Raw genomic sequence first — 13,690 nt, forward strand, 5'->3', positions numbered from 1 at the left:
TGGGTGAACTCCCTGGGTGAACTCCGGGAGTTGGTGATGGACAGGGAGGCCTGGCGTGCTGCAATTCATGGGGTCGCAAAGAGTCGGACACGACTGAGCGACTGATCTGACTGATCTGATCTGAAGCCTTAGTTTATGGGATGGGGGGAAAGATAAAAATTATAGTCTGCCCCTACCACTTTTCTCTCCTCTCAGTTCAAGGATAAATCCTTTCTCCTTCAATGTCACAAAGTATAATAAACAGTAACGGATGCTGTGAAATTAGATTTGATAGTAGCAACAATGTAGGGTTGTTGATAGGGTATACTGAGCTTCCAGCAGGTTAAGCACTATATAACACAAAGTTCATTTTAAATACTTCCACAGTATAACTTGCACCGGGTGTAGTTAATTTAGCACTACTTCTGCTATTTTCACACTGTAAGATACATGATTTAACACGGCCACTTAAAGATGTGTCTCAAGAACTCAGATTGAAGACACTTAACATTTATTTTCTATTGTGTTCCAGGCATCGTGCTAAATTCTGTAAATACATTATCTCATGTAACCCTCCCGACAGAAAAGCTATGCCCATTTCATAAAAAAAAGCAGGGTACCCGACCGAGATTATACACCAAGTAAAAATGTGCATAGCGTGAAACTCAGATCTCTTCTCTCAAGCAAACTTTGTTTGCAAATAGGGCGCGGTCCTATTCTCAGTGCTAGGACAGAAGTCTGCACCGGCTGCAGGGAAAACAAACGAGGTGCATCTCAGACTCTCAGTGGAGTTCAGGATAAAAGTCAAACCCTGTTGCTCCGCGCATCATGACTAGGTTCCCCAACGCCTTCGCCCTTCCGCTGGGGCTCGGTCGCTCTTCCGGCACGGACCAAAGAAGCGGGCGCTTGGATGTCTCTTGTCTTTGCTTAGGGGTGTGGGACTTCGGCCGAGGAAACGTCTTCATCCCCACCATCGCCACAGCCGACCCTTAACAGGGCTCCACCGCACCCTTAATCTCTGTGCTACCCTAGAACCCCGGCGCTGCCGTCTTCACCGTCAGAGACACGGCCCTTTCGGCTCGAGGGACACCGAGCCGCCCGGACATCCGGGCTGTGGCGCCGGAAGAGGCGGTGGCGGCGGCGGCGCGTGACGTCAGGGGACGTGCCTGCCGCCGTGGGCCTGCGGTTGGGAAGTGCTGGTGTCAGGCCGGGGTTCAGAGACCCCCACATACCGCCGGCGGCAGAACAGGCCCGAGGCAGCCTGGGGTTTGCTTTGGGAAGAGCGGCTTTAAAACCTGCGCGCCCGGCTCCGCTGGCAGGTGCGGCCTCCCGGCCTGTCGCTGCGACTTGTGGGGACCTTCCTGAGGTCCCTTCTTCAGGGGACTTCAGTCAGGGCCTCCCGGGGGTGGGGCGGAACGGGTCTAAAATGAAGTTGCTTAAGCCTTATTGAGAGGACCAGGCTCTCTCACCTTCGAACATCGCTTAATTCTCACTCGGACCATGAGAGAGGTACTGGCTCCTTTGTTGACAGAGGAGGAAACTGACTCGGAAAGGGGAAGGCGTTTGCCTCAGGCCACGCCGCTGGGAAGGGTCAGATTCGGATTCAAAGCGAGTCCTTTGGCTGCCGCAGGAGCGCTCGCTCTTGGCCCTGGAAGCGCGGTTCTCGTGCTTAATTCGGGTAAAGAATCTCGGTGTGGAAGGTAGGAGTTAGTTAATAGTTTCCGAGACTCCGCAGATTTCTGGAATCTGTATTTTCAGCAGCCGTGCAGTGCACATAACACATCGCTCCCCTGTGAACACAGCAAGAATGATAGCTGGTTTTAAGGCCTCAACTGAGAGAAAATATCATACGAGAGCTTCCTCTACAAATCATGTGGAACTGGAGAGTAGATATTTGTTGTGCCGTTAACTCTGTGGGCAGATGGCAGCCTCTGTCCTCTGCCCACTTATTAAATAAGAAAACTTACATGCTTATCACTTGGGAGAATTTGTTAAACATACAGGTTCCCAGGACCAGCTTAGTTCTCCTGAATCAGAAAGTCTGGGAGTGGGGCTGGGAATTTGTAGGCTAAACAAGCTATTAAAAAGAGCCTGTTAACCTTTGAGAACTTTGGAGTGAAGTTGTCTTGGACCTATGAGAAAATGGACTGTAAGTCCGTACGTGCCCCCAACGTTCCCGTTTCGTTTGTTTGGTTTTGTTTTGCGGATGTGTATGCTCTGTATTTGATGTGGGCTAGACTTTTATTGGCAAAAATGTCTAATATTACTGGTCATTATGGTGTGGATTTTTTACTTAAGACCGGAATGTGGTAAAATTTTGAACGTTAATTACCTGTTGATTTCCTGAGTGACACTGGGTGAACCACTTAACCTCGTGGCCCTTACATATCTGTTTATCATCACCTTCTACAATGCTTGTTTCAATGACAGACACGTGTATCCATCCAACATCAAATCTTCTGAGACGGGCCATAGGTGTTTTTAACAAGCTTCAAGGGAAGTTTGATGCAGCCTGTGATGATGGAGTATGGAAATGCCCCGGGGAAACTGCGTTTTAGCCTATTTCTGAATCTTCATGGAGGTGGCATATCACAATTCCGTTATGTTGTCATCTTGGGGGACCAATAAGAGTAATGTGGTTCATGGGAGATCCTGGTTATAGAATTTCTTAGTATCTACTTTCTTGTGAATGAAGTGAAAGCACTGCGGTAAGCTAAATCATTAAAAGATAAGCATTAAAAGCAGCATCCCCAAGTAACTTAGTAGGCTCCTGATTGAGATGTTGTGATCTCAGAGTTGATTTTATGTAGACGCACTGATTGCTATTGAGTCATCTCATCTACTTGAAAGGATTATAGTCAAAGCTTGGTAGTCAAAGCTTTCACAACCCCAACTTAAAGCATCTTTTTTTTTTTTCTTTCTCTTTAAACAGATACCATTGTGTAGTTTGAATCAGGAATGAAATTTTCTGAAAGCTAAGAGTAGAAGTCTTGGTCAGCATGGAGGACAAAAGACGGCGAGCCCGAGTGCAGGGAGCCTGGGCTGGTCCTGCTAAGAGCCAGGCCACTGCTCAGCCAGGCAAGGACCTGTGGGGATCTCCTGTTTTTGTGTGTATATGTGTGTGGACCAGTATCCTTCTCTTTTAATTGATGTTAAGGTTTGAATCTTGTCTCTTTTCAGCTCCCACTGCTGAGAACAGTCTCCAACAGAGACCTGGTAAAGCCTGGATGAACAAGGAGCAGCATCTGTCTGACAGACAGTTTGTGTTCAAAGAACCCCAGGAGGTAAATTCTTGTTTCTTCTTCAACAGTAACAAAGATTTATTTATAAAAGCAACAGTCACATGGTAGACACTCAAATAAATAGTGATTGAATAAGCTCACTAATAGAGAACTGAAAGGCCTGTAATAATAATGAAATGTGGAGTATTAGTTTCTTAGTATGTCTGAGAATTCTTAGTAGTCTTCCCCCAATTTATAGGCATTTTTAATTCCCTTTTTTTTTTTGGCCAAGGAGATGTATTGTGACGAGAGGTTATACCATGACTAGAGTTTGCATTAGTTATCTAAGTTCTAACAGTCATAAAAATGCTAGTGTATCAAGTATCTGTGGAATTGGATTGAAATTTTAGCTATTGCATTGCTTAATCTCGCTGGGAAAAATGTAAGAAACGGGGAAGAGTTGCTGTTTTTAATAACATGGGAAAAGGGCGCTAAAAATCAGGTATCTTGCTATAGTAATGATTGCATAAATAATGATTAAAACCTCCTATTTCCTAGTATGTCTTCTGTTTTTAAAAATCCCTTGGAAAGAATGTTTTTGTTTTTGTTTTTCAGAATGCTTACTGCTAGGAAAACATATTAATTCTAGTTTTGTCATCCTTTACTGCCTACTAGTCACTCTGGAGTAGTTCTAAGAAGAGTAGAACCAGAAGTTTCTGGTGGGATACTAAGAGCTTAGAATAAAACAGGGATAGTTTTAAACCTGCTTTATTTTAACTAGGAATGAGAGGATACCATAATTCTGCAAGGAAACCTCCCTGAGGATTAGGAATCATTCAGAAATAATATCTGACTGTTTCTCTGCAGGTGGTACGCAGAGCCCCAGAGCCACGAGTGATTGAGTAAGTACACTGCTGCCCTCCTGGGACTGTTGCCTACAGTGAATGGAGAGCCCCAGATCTTTCCCTTGGCCTGGTGTTTCCATCTGGAAAAGATAATGGTCAATTAGTGTCTTAAATTTTAAGCTGGGATATCCCTGTCTCAGATATCTTTAAACCTGGTCTTTTGAGAAGCCTTTCCGAATTTGCTGATGGTGTGGAAAATGCAACCAGATATCTGTTCCCTAAACTCTGACTGGTGTAGATTTCCTGACTCTGTTTGACTAACATATATACAGATAGCAGCTAAAATATCTCTTAGGTAAAGACACAGAGGAATTTTTTTCTGAGTCATTGAAACATGATTCTTCAAAAAACCTTTTAGTATCAATTTACTAGCAGTGCTATGAAAACTGCTAGAAATCTAGAAGCTTTTACAGTTCATTTATTAAAACCACAGAATTGTTCCAGAGCAATTAAATGATAATAAACATTTCTCTTATATTGATCTGTGTCTAAAAATATTCTTTTTCAAAATGATGAAAGATGCTTTGATTTCTCTTGTCCTGCTTCTCAATTTCCATCTAATGCAGATAAATTATCTGTAGAAAGCATGCTTTTATTTTAGCAAATTAACATTAAATGTGTACTGTTGCTCATGAGCAAGTATTCAGCTGTTTGGCTATTTGCAGGTCAACTTGTATATCTTAGAAAAGTTTGAAACTAGCACAAGTATCATCATATTTTCAGAGAGGGTGTATAGTTATGGCCTGGCCACTAGTCAGCTATGTAACTAGTCCTTAGGTAAGTTATTATTGTCTCTCTGGACTTGTGTTTCCTTGCCTGTAATATTAAGGGATTGGACTATATAATCACTTAAGACCCAGTCTGGTAGCTTTAACAGTCTTTGTTTTGCAAATACAAATGTGATACTGCCTCCATCGATGGTAAGGAAAAGAAACAAAGCCAAGAAACCTGTTAAGCTACAAATGGGACATTCAGGTTGAAAAAAAGGGACAATTGTGAATTTCCCAGACAGAGACAAAAAATGATGGTACGCATTCCTACTTGACCATAGGGTTTGTTAATTCTGTTTATCTAAAATTAGCTATGCTAGATTTTTTTAATAGCCAGAAATATCCCTCATATTTGGAATGAACCATTTTCTGAATATGGCCCAAAATATAGCACTGAGAATATGAGCACTCTAGGAAATTTTCTAGCCAACTAATATTTTGAAACATGCTATATGTTTATGATAATAACTGCCTACATTTTGACTCAGAGTGGCTTATACATCCACCTAAGGGCCCAGGTCAGAGATTATGAACTGCTAAGTCACCTGGAAAAGGATGACGTAAATACTATCCCTTTATATTATTCTCCATAACTTATCTCTGTGAGAAGCGTCTGACACAGCTATCTGGATGGAAACACCTGTCCAGTCTGGATCACATTTCTTACCGTGACGTGCCCTTCTGTGACAGTTTTGTACTTTCATATATTGGGTTAAGTTCAGTAAACTTTTTACTGTTCATTTGTTGTGTGCTAGGCACTAGGAGACAGAAAAGTCGCCCATTCCAGCCCTTCAGCAGGTCATAGTCTAGTAAATGAAATAGACATGTAGTCTGACAAATTGTGATCCTGACTATCTTGGAACAGTATACTTCTAGGTGAGGTGCAGTGGTCACAGAGGATGAGATATGTAACATTATTTGACTGGATCACAGGTTAGGAAAGGCTTAGACAAAGTGATACTGAGCTGAGATTTTGAAGGATGAATTAGAATTTTCCACTGGACCAAAGCTGGGGGCAAGTTGGATTGGGGGTGCTAGATAGTGGGGACACATGCCAGCATGTAGAAAAGCGTGGGATCAGACACATGGTGGTGTATTCAGGAGATTCCAAGCAGTAATTACCCTGGAGGATGCTGAGTCTGTGGCAACTTCTAGGAGGTGGAGCTCTATCGTGGGGACCTTCTACTTTTGTTCCGTGTATCTCTATTCCAGGCTCCAAGGGGATGCTCAATTTGGCACCCCTTTGTGTGATAGATTCCTATGCCACATCAACCTGAATTATGGGTGAAATATGAAGGTACAGAATAAGAATTTACTTTATTGTGGCCTTTGCCTTCATGGCCTGATTTTGTTAGGATTCTATACCCAAGGCCAGTAATGGTTACCACCATCTTACCCTTTATCTCAGCGGTAGAAGAAGGTGGGGCTATATTTCCCTCATCGTGCACCCTCATCGGGAAGTGGTTTTGGTGAGCTGGAACTTTGTGCACTCCGAAGGCCAACTCTTCCTTCCACTACATGCAGTATGTTGTTTACCTTGGTACTAATAAGTCTTTGTTTTCTTGGTTTCTTTAGAAAAGAGGGTGTGTATGAAATCAGCATGTCACCCACAGGCATATCTAGGTAAGTGAATTCTCACTAGAAAGGGACTATAATTAATCACTTACTTCAAGTCTTTTGAAATATTTAGAATGTTTTCCTTGTAGAATGTTAACCTTGATTAAAGTAGGTAACATCTGCCCCTTAAATTCCTGGAGAGCAAATATGTAGTAATATCTCCTTTTATACTAGCTTCAAAACATTTTCATAACCTCTCTGTCAGGTATAGTATAACTATTACTTCTCCAGTTTTTCATGTGAGGAAATGAGGTCCAGGGAGATTCAATACTTTGTCCTGGGGCTACGTAGTAGTTTAACATTAAAGTTGAGTCTGGTCTCAACTTCTGTGCTGTGAGTGCTCTATTATTGTTAGATTGTCGTAGTTGTTCAGTCACTAAGTCAGGTCCGACTCTTTAGAACCCATGGACTGTAGCATGCCGGGCTCCTTTGTCTTCCACTGTTTCCCGAAGTTTGCTCAGACTCATGTCTGTTGAGCTAGCGATGCTGTCTAACCATCTCATCCTCTGCCACCTGCTTTTCCTTTTGCCTTCAGTCTTTCCCAGCATCAGGGTCTCTTCCAACAAGTCAGCTCTTCACATCACATGGCCAAAGTATTGGAGCTTCAACTTCCGCGTCAGTCCTCCCAATGAATATTCAGGAATGATTTCCTTTAGAATTGACTGGTTTGATCTCCTTTCATTCCAAGGGACTCTCAAGAGTCTTCTCCAGCCTCACAATTTGAAAGGATCAGTTCTTTGGTGCTCAGCTTTGTCTGTGGTCCAGCTCTCACATCTGTAATGAGTACTGGAAAAACCATAGCTTTGACTGTATGGACCTTTGTCAGCAAAGTCGTAGTCCTGCTTTCTAATATGCTGTTTAGGTTTGTCATAGCTTTCCTTCCAAGGAGCCAGTGTCTTATAATTTCATGGCTACAGTCACCATCTGCAGTGATTTTTGGAGTCCAAGAAAAAAAATCTGTTACTGCTTCCGCTTTTTCCCCTTCTATTTGCCATGAAGTGATGAGACCAGATGCCATGATCTTAGTCTTTTGAATGTTGAGTTTCAAGCCAGCTTTTTCACTCTCCTCTTTCGCCTTCACCAAGAGGCCCTTTAGTTCCTCTTCACTTTCTGCCAGTAGAGTGGTGTCATCTGCATATCCGAAGTTGTTGATATTTCTTGTGGCAATCTTAATTCCAGCTTGAGCTTCATCCAGCCCGACATTTCACCTGTTGTACTCTTAATAAGCAGGGTGACAATATACAGCCTTGATGTACTCCTTTCCCAATTTCGAACCAGTCCATTGTTCCATGTCTGGTTCTAACTGTTGCTTCTTGATCCCCATACAGGTTTCTCAGGAGACAGGTAAGGTGGTCTGGTACTCCCATCTCTTAAAGAATTTTCCGCAGTTCGTTGTAATCCACAGAGTCACAGGCTTTAGCAAGCATAATCAGTGAATCAGAGGTAGATATTTTTCTGGAATTCCCTGCTTTCTCCATGATCCAGCGAATGTTGGCAATTTGATCTCTGGTTCCTCTGCCTCTTCGAGACCCAGCTTGTACATCTGGACGTTCTTAGTTCATGTACTGCTGAAGCCTACTTGAAAGATTTTGAGTATAATGTTGTTGTTATCATGTGAAATGAGTGCAATTGTATGATAGTTTGAACATTCTTTGACATTGCCCTTCTTTGGGATTGGAATGAAAACTGACCTTTTCCAGTCCTGTGGTCACTGCTGAGTTTTCCAAATTTGCTGACATACTGAGTGAAGCACTTTAACAGCATCATCTTTTAGGATTTTAAACGGCTCAGCTGAAATTCCATCACCTGCACTAGCTTTGTTTGCAGTAATGCTTCCTAAGGCCCACTTGACTTCATACTCCAGCATGTCTGGCTCTAGGTGAATGACCACACCATCATGGTTATCCTGGTCAGTAAGACCTTTTTTGTGTAGTTCTTCTGGGTATTCTTGCCACCTCTTCTTAATCTCTGCTGCTTCTGTTAGATCCTTACTGTTTCTGTCCTTTCTTGTACCCATCTTTGTATGAAATGTTCCCTTGGTATCTCAATTTTCTTGAAGAGATCTGTAGTCTTTCCCCTTCTATTGTTTTCCTCTCTTTCTTTGCACTGTTCGTTGAAGAAGGCCTTCTTATCTCTCCTTGCTGTTCTCTGGAACTCTGCATTCAGTTAGGTGTGTCTTCGCCTTTCTCCCTTGCCTTTTGCTTCTCTTCTTTCCTCAGCTGTTTGTAAAGCCTCCTCAGACAACCACTGCCTTCTTGCATTTCTTTTTCTTCGGATGGTTTTGGTCACCACCTACTATATAAAGTCCGTAGCTCTGCAGGCACCGTGCCTACCAGATCTAACGCCTTGGATCTATTCGTCACTCCACTGTACAATCATAAGGGGTTTGACATAGGTCATACCTGAATGGTATAGTGGTTTTCACTACTATCTTCAATTTAAGCCTGAATTTTGCAATAAGGAGCTCATGATCTGAGCCACAGTCAGCTCCAGGTCTTGTTTTTGCTAACTGTATAGAGTTTCTCCATCTTCAGCTGTAAAGAACATAATCTGATTTCAGTTTTGACCATCTGGTGAGGTCCATGTGTAAAGTCCTCTTTGGGGTTGTTAGAAAAGGGTGTTTGCTATGACCAGCGTGTTCTCTTGACAAAACTAATAGCCTTTGCCCTGCTTCGTTTTGTACTCTAAGGCCAAACTTGCCTGTTATTTTAGGTATTTTTTGTGGACTTCCCTGGTAGCTCAGCTGGTAAAGAATCTGCCTGCAATGCAGGAGACCCCAGTTTGATTCCTGGGTTGGGAAGATCTGCTGGAGAAGGGATAGGCTCTCCACTCCAGTATTCTTGGGCTTCCCTGGTGGCTCAGCTGATAAGCATCTGCCTGCAATGAGGGAGACCTGAGTTTGATCCCTGGGTTGGGAGGATCTCCTGGAGAAGGGAAAGACTGCCCACTTCAGTATTCTGGCCTGGAGGATTCCATGGACTGTATAGTCCATAGGGTCACAAAAAGTTGGACACGGCTGACTGACTTTCACTTTCACTTTTGGGTATTTCTTGACTTCCTACATTTGCATTTCAATCCCCTATGATGAAAAGAACATCTTTTTTGTGTGTTAGTTCTAGAAGGTGTTATAGATCTTCATAGAACCAGTCAACTTCAGCTTCTTCGGCATCAATTGTTGGGGCATAGACTTGGATGACTGTATTGTTGAATGGTTTGCCTTGGAAATGAACCAAGATCATTCTGTCATTTTTGAGGTTGGACTCAAGTACTGCATTTGGGACTCTTCTGTTGACTGTGAGGGCTACTTCACTTCTTCTAAACGATTCTTGTCCACAGTAGTAGATATAATGATCATCTGAACTAAATTCACCTGTTCATGAATTTAATTCATTTTAGTTCACTGATCCATTTTGGTTCACTGATCTGTAAGATGTCAGTGTTCAGTCTTACTGTCTCCAGCTTGACCATGTCCAGTATACCTTGATTCATGGATCTAACATTCCAGGTTCCTATGAAATACCATTCTTTATATCATTGGACTTTACTTTCCCCACCAGACACATCCGCAACTGAGTGACATTTCTGCTTTTGCCCAACCAGTTCATTCTCTCTGGAGCTATTAGTAATTGCCCTCTGCTCTTCTCCAGGAGCATATTGGATACCTTCAGACCTGGGCAGGGGGAGGGGGCTCATCTTCTGGTGTCCTATCTTTTTGTCTTTTCATACTGCTCATTGGGTTCCTGCAGCAAGAATGCTAGGGTGGGTTGCCGTTTCCTCCTCCAGTGTACCGTGTTTTGTCACAACTCTTCACTATGTCCTATCTGCTTGGGTGGCCCTGCACAGCATGGCTTATGGCTTCATTGAGTTACACAAACCCCTTCACCATGACAAGACTGTGATCCACAAAGGGGATTGCTTATTATTGTATGCATTATTATGTTAATCCTGCATTATTATATATAATATATGTTAAGTTATATTGTATTGCTATATAAAGGTAGATTTCAATAACATTAAAGCATATGCGGTTTAGGGTATGTTAGGCGGTAGTAATTATTTCATTTTGAAAGCATCACCTTAGTGCATGTTCAGTTCAGATCAGTCACTCAGTCATGTCCGACTCTTTGAGACCCCATGAGTCGCAGCACGCCAGACCTCCCTGTCCATCACCAACTCCCAGAGTTCACCCAGACTCACGTCCATCAAGTCAGTGATGCCATCCAGCCATCTCATCCTCTGTCGTCCCCTTCTCCTCCTGCCCCCAATCCCTCCCAGAGTCTTTTCCAATGAGTCAGCTCTTCGCATGAGATGGTCAAAGTACTGGAGTTTCAGCTTTAGCATCATTCCTTCCAAAGAAATCCCAGGGCTGATCTCCTTCAGAATGGACTGGTTGGATCTCCTTGCAGTCCAAGGGACTCTCAAGAGTTTTCTCCAACGCCACAGTTCAAAAGCATCAATTCTTCAGTGCTCGGCCTTCCTCACAGTCCAACTCTCACATCCATACATGACCACAGGAAAAACCATAGCCTTGACTAGATGAACCTTTGTTGGCAAAGTAATGTCTCTGCTTTTGAATATGCTATCTAGGATGGTCATAACTTTCCTTCCAAGGAGTAAGCATCTTTTAATTTCATGGCTGCAATCACCATCTGCAGTGATTTTGGAGCCCAGAAAAATAAAGTCTGACACTGTTTCCACTGTTTCCCCATCTATTTCCCATGAAGTGATGGGACCAGATGCTATGATCTTCGTTTTCTGAATGTTGAGCTTTAAGCCAACTTTTTCACTCTCCACTTTCACTTTCATCAAGAGGCTTTTTAGTTCCTCTTCACTTTCTGCCATAAGGGTGGTGTCATCTGCATATCTGAGGTTATTGGTATTTCTCCCGGCAATCTTGATTCCAGCTTGTGCTTCTTCCAGCCCAGCATTTCTCATGATGTACTCTGCATATAAGTTAAATAAGCAGGGTGACAATATATAGCCTTGACATACTCCTTTTCCTATTTGGAACCAGTCTGTTGTTCCATGTCCAGTTCTAACTGTTGCTTCCTGACCTGCATACAGGTTTCTCAAGAGGCAGGTCAGGTGGTCTGGTATTCCCATCTCTTGAAGAATTTTCCACAGTTTATTGTGATCCACACAGTCAAAGGCTTTGGCATAGTCAATAAAGCAGAAATAGATGTTTTTCTGGAACTCTCTTGCTTTTTCCATGATCCAGCAGATGTTGGATATTTGATCTCTGGTTCCTCTGCCTTTTCTAAAACCAGCTTGAACATCTGGAAGTTCACAGTTGACGTATTGCTGAAGCCTGGCTTGGAGAATTTTGAGCATTACTTTACTAGCATGTGAGATGAGTGCAATTGTGCGGTAGTTTGAGCATTCTTTGGCATTGCCTTTCTTTGGGATTGGAATGAAAACTGACCTTTTCCATGTTACTGTAAATTAATGAGATGTTTAAATAAATCAGAATTTATGTATCTAAGTGAATTGCTTAGAAAGAGTTGCTTTTGGATTTGCAAGTCTCTATAGTTAGTCCAGTGGCACTGCCATTGTTACAACCCTTTTCAGAACTTCCGTTTTCAGAACTTCCCTTTTAGAGCAAGTTTAATAGTCACACAAGAAAACCAGTTGCATTCTTTTTGTTACATGTCATTGTTAACCTGGTATGGCTTCAGGTGAGCTTTGGCTCTTTAAACTATCAACTCACCGTATGTGTAAGCCAAATTATTATGCTTTACACTGAAAATGGATATAGTGCTGTATGTCCATTATATCTCAGTAAAACTGGAAAAAATAATAATTCAGATCAAACATTGTAAATTGTACAGCTGGTTAAAATTAATAAATTCCTTGTTAAACTGTTAAAAAAAAAAAAATCAAACGTACCTTCAAAGAGTGAAAATTTATTACTAGCAAGGCTGTTGAAGAGCATGTTCCTATCTTTCAGAACATTTCTTAAGAAAGTTATCCAGAAATCCAAATGCATTGTTAAAATGAAATAGTATATTAGGGACATTGAAATCAAAACCACAATGATATACCACTTTATATTCACTAGAATTTCCACAGTCAAAAAGACAGTAATAAGTGTTATTATAAGAGAGAATGTGGAAAAACTAGAGCCTTCCTGTATTCCTGGTGGAATGTAAAATAGTACAATCCACTTAAAAAAAGTTTGGTGGTTTCTTAAAAAGTTAAGCATACCTTTATCATATGACCCAGCAGTTTCAGGCTTAGGTATCTTATTCAAGAGAAATGAAAACATACATCCATACAGAGACTTGTGTGTGAAGGTTCATAGCAGCATTCAAAACAGACAAAAGTGGAAACAATTCAACTCTCCATCAGTTGGTGAATGGACAGACAAAAGGTGTTATATCTAATAATGGAATATTTTATTCCACCATAAAAAGAAATGTTGCTTTGATAATGTGGTACCACATGGGTAAACCTTGAAGACATTACGCTACGTTGAATTTTACAGTATATTATATTATACCTCAGTAAAGGAGAGGAAAAAAAAGATATCCAAAACAATTCTGACCTGACTTGGCATTGTTGAAATAAGTGTATATTCAGTGAAATAAAAAATCCTCTTTTGGATATCTTTAGTTTGTTATAGTTATGAATGATTGCTTTCCCTACGATTGGCATAGTCCTGGAAGACTCTCAATTGTTACAGTAACACAGGGCCAAGCATTTTATTATTCTGCTTTTCACAGTGATGCTGTCAGGTGAGATCATCTTTGTGTTACAGATGAGAAAAGCCAAGGTTCCGAGAGGTTAAGTAACCTGTCCAAGGTTTCACAGCTCAGCAGTGCTGGGGTAGTATTTGAACCATGTCTGTGAAAGCCATCATGTACCCCCTCATCCTTCATTGCCTGTTTTATTGCCTGTCTTAACTTGGCAGAGATTGGTTTTTCATCTGGAGCATCATGATCTGGGTGATACCACCCTCTGGGGGTGTGGTAAGATGATTTCATCTACCCATGAAAGGAAGCTTCGTCCAGATTCATTTACTCCGCTGATGGTTGGAGTCCACCCCATCTTCTGTGTTCTTTAGTTAGTAACTGTTCTTTCTGCATCCAGGGTGTGTTTGTGTCCTGGCTTTGTTGACTTGAAAGAGGCCGACTCAGTGTTTGAACAGCTTTGTCGGGATGTTCCCTGGAAGCAGAGGACTGGCATCAGAGACGGTAAG

General features: G+C 42.0%; 1 protein-coding gene across 4 annotated transcripts in view; it reads left to right on the top strand.

The window, feature by feature from the left end:
• The first annotated feature begins 1,100 nt into the window (after nt 1-1,100).
• Nucleotides 1,101-13,690, top strand: part of ALKBH3 (alkB homolog 3, alpha-ketoglutarate dependent dioxygenase) — a 41,564-nt gene continuing 28,974 nt past the window's right edge. Inside the window, exons 1-6 of one of the 4 annotated variants that reach the window (XM_061381194.1) lie at nt 1,101-1,298; nt 2,912-3,057; nt 3,160-3,263; nt 4,068-4,102; nt 6,451-6,498; nt 13,582-13,685. In XM_061381194.1, the coding sequence (XP_061237178.1) occupies nt 2,979-3,057; nt 3,160-3,263; nt 4,068-4,102; nt 6,451-6,498; nt 13,582-13,685 (370 nt within the window). In that variant the 5' untranslated portion in view covers nt 1,101-1,298; nt 2,912-2,978. Of the gene's footprint in view, nt 1,680-2,911; nt 3,058-3,159; nt 3,264-4,067; nt 4,103-6,450; nt 6,499-13,581; nt 13,686-13,690 lie in introns of all 4 variants that reach the window. The other 3 variants (XM_061381195.1, XM_061381193.1, XM_061381192.1) reach the window with 3 other exon arrangements.

Source organism: Bos javanicus, chromosome 15 (genome assembly GCF_032452875.1).
Source record: "Bos javanicus breed banteng chromosome 15, ARS-OSU_banteng_1.0, whole genome shotgun sequence".
Lineage (NCBI taxonomy): Eukaryota > Metazoa > Chordata > Mammalia > Artiodactyla > Bovidae > Bos > Bos javanicus.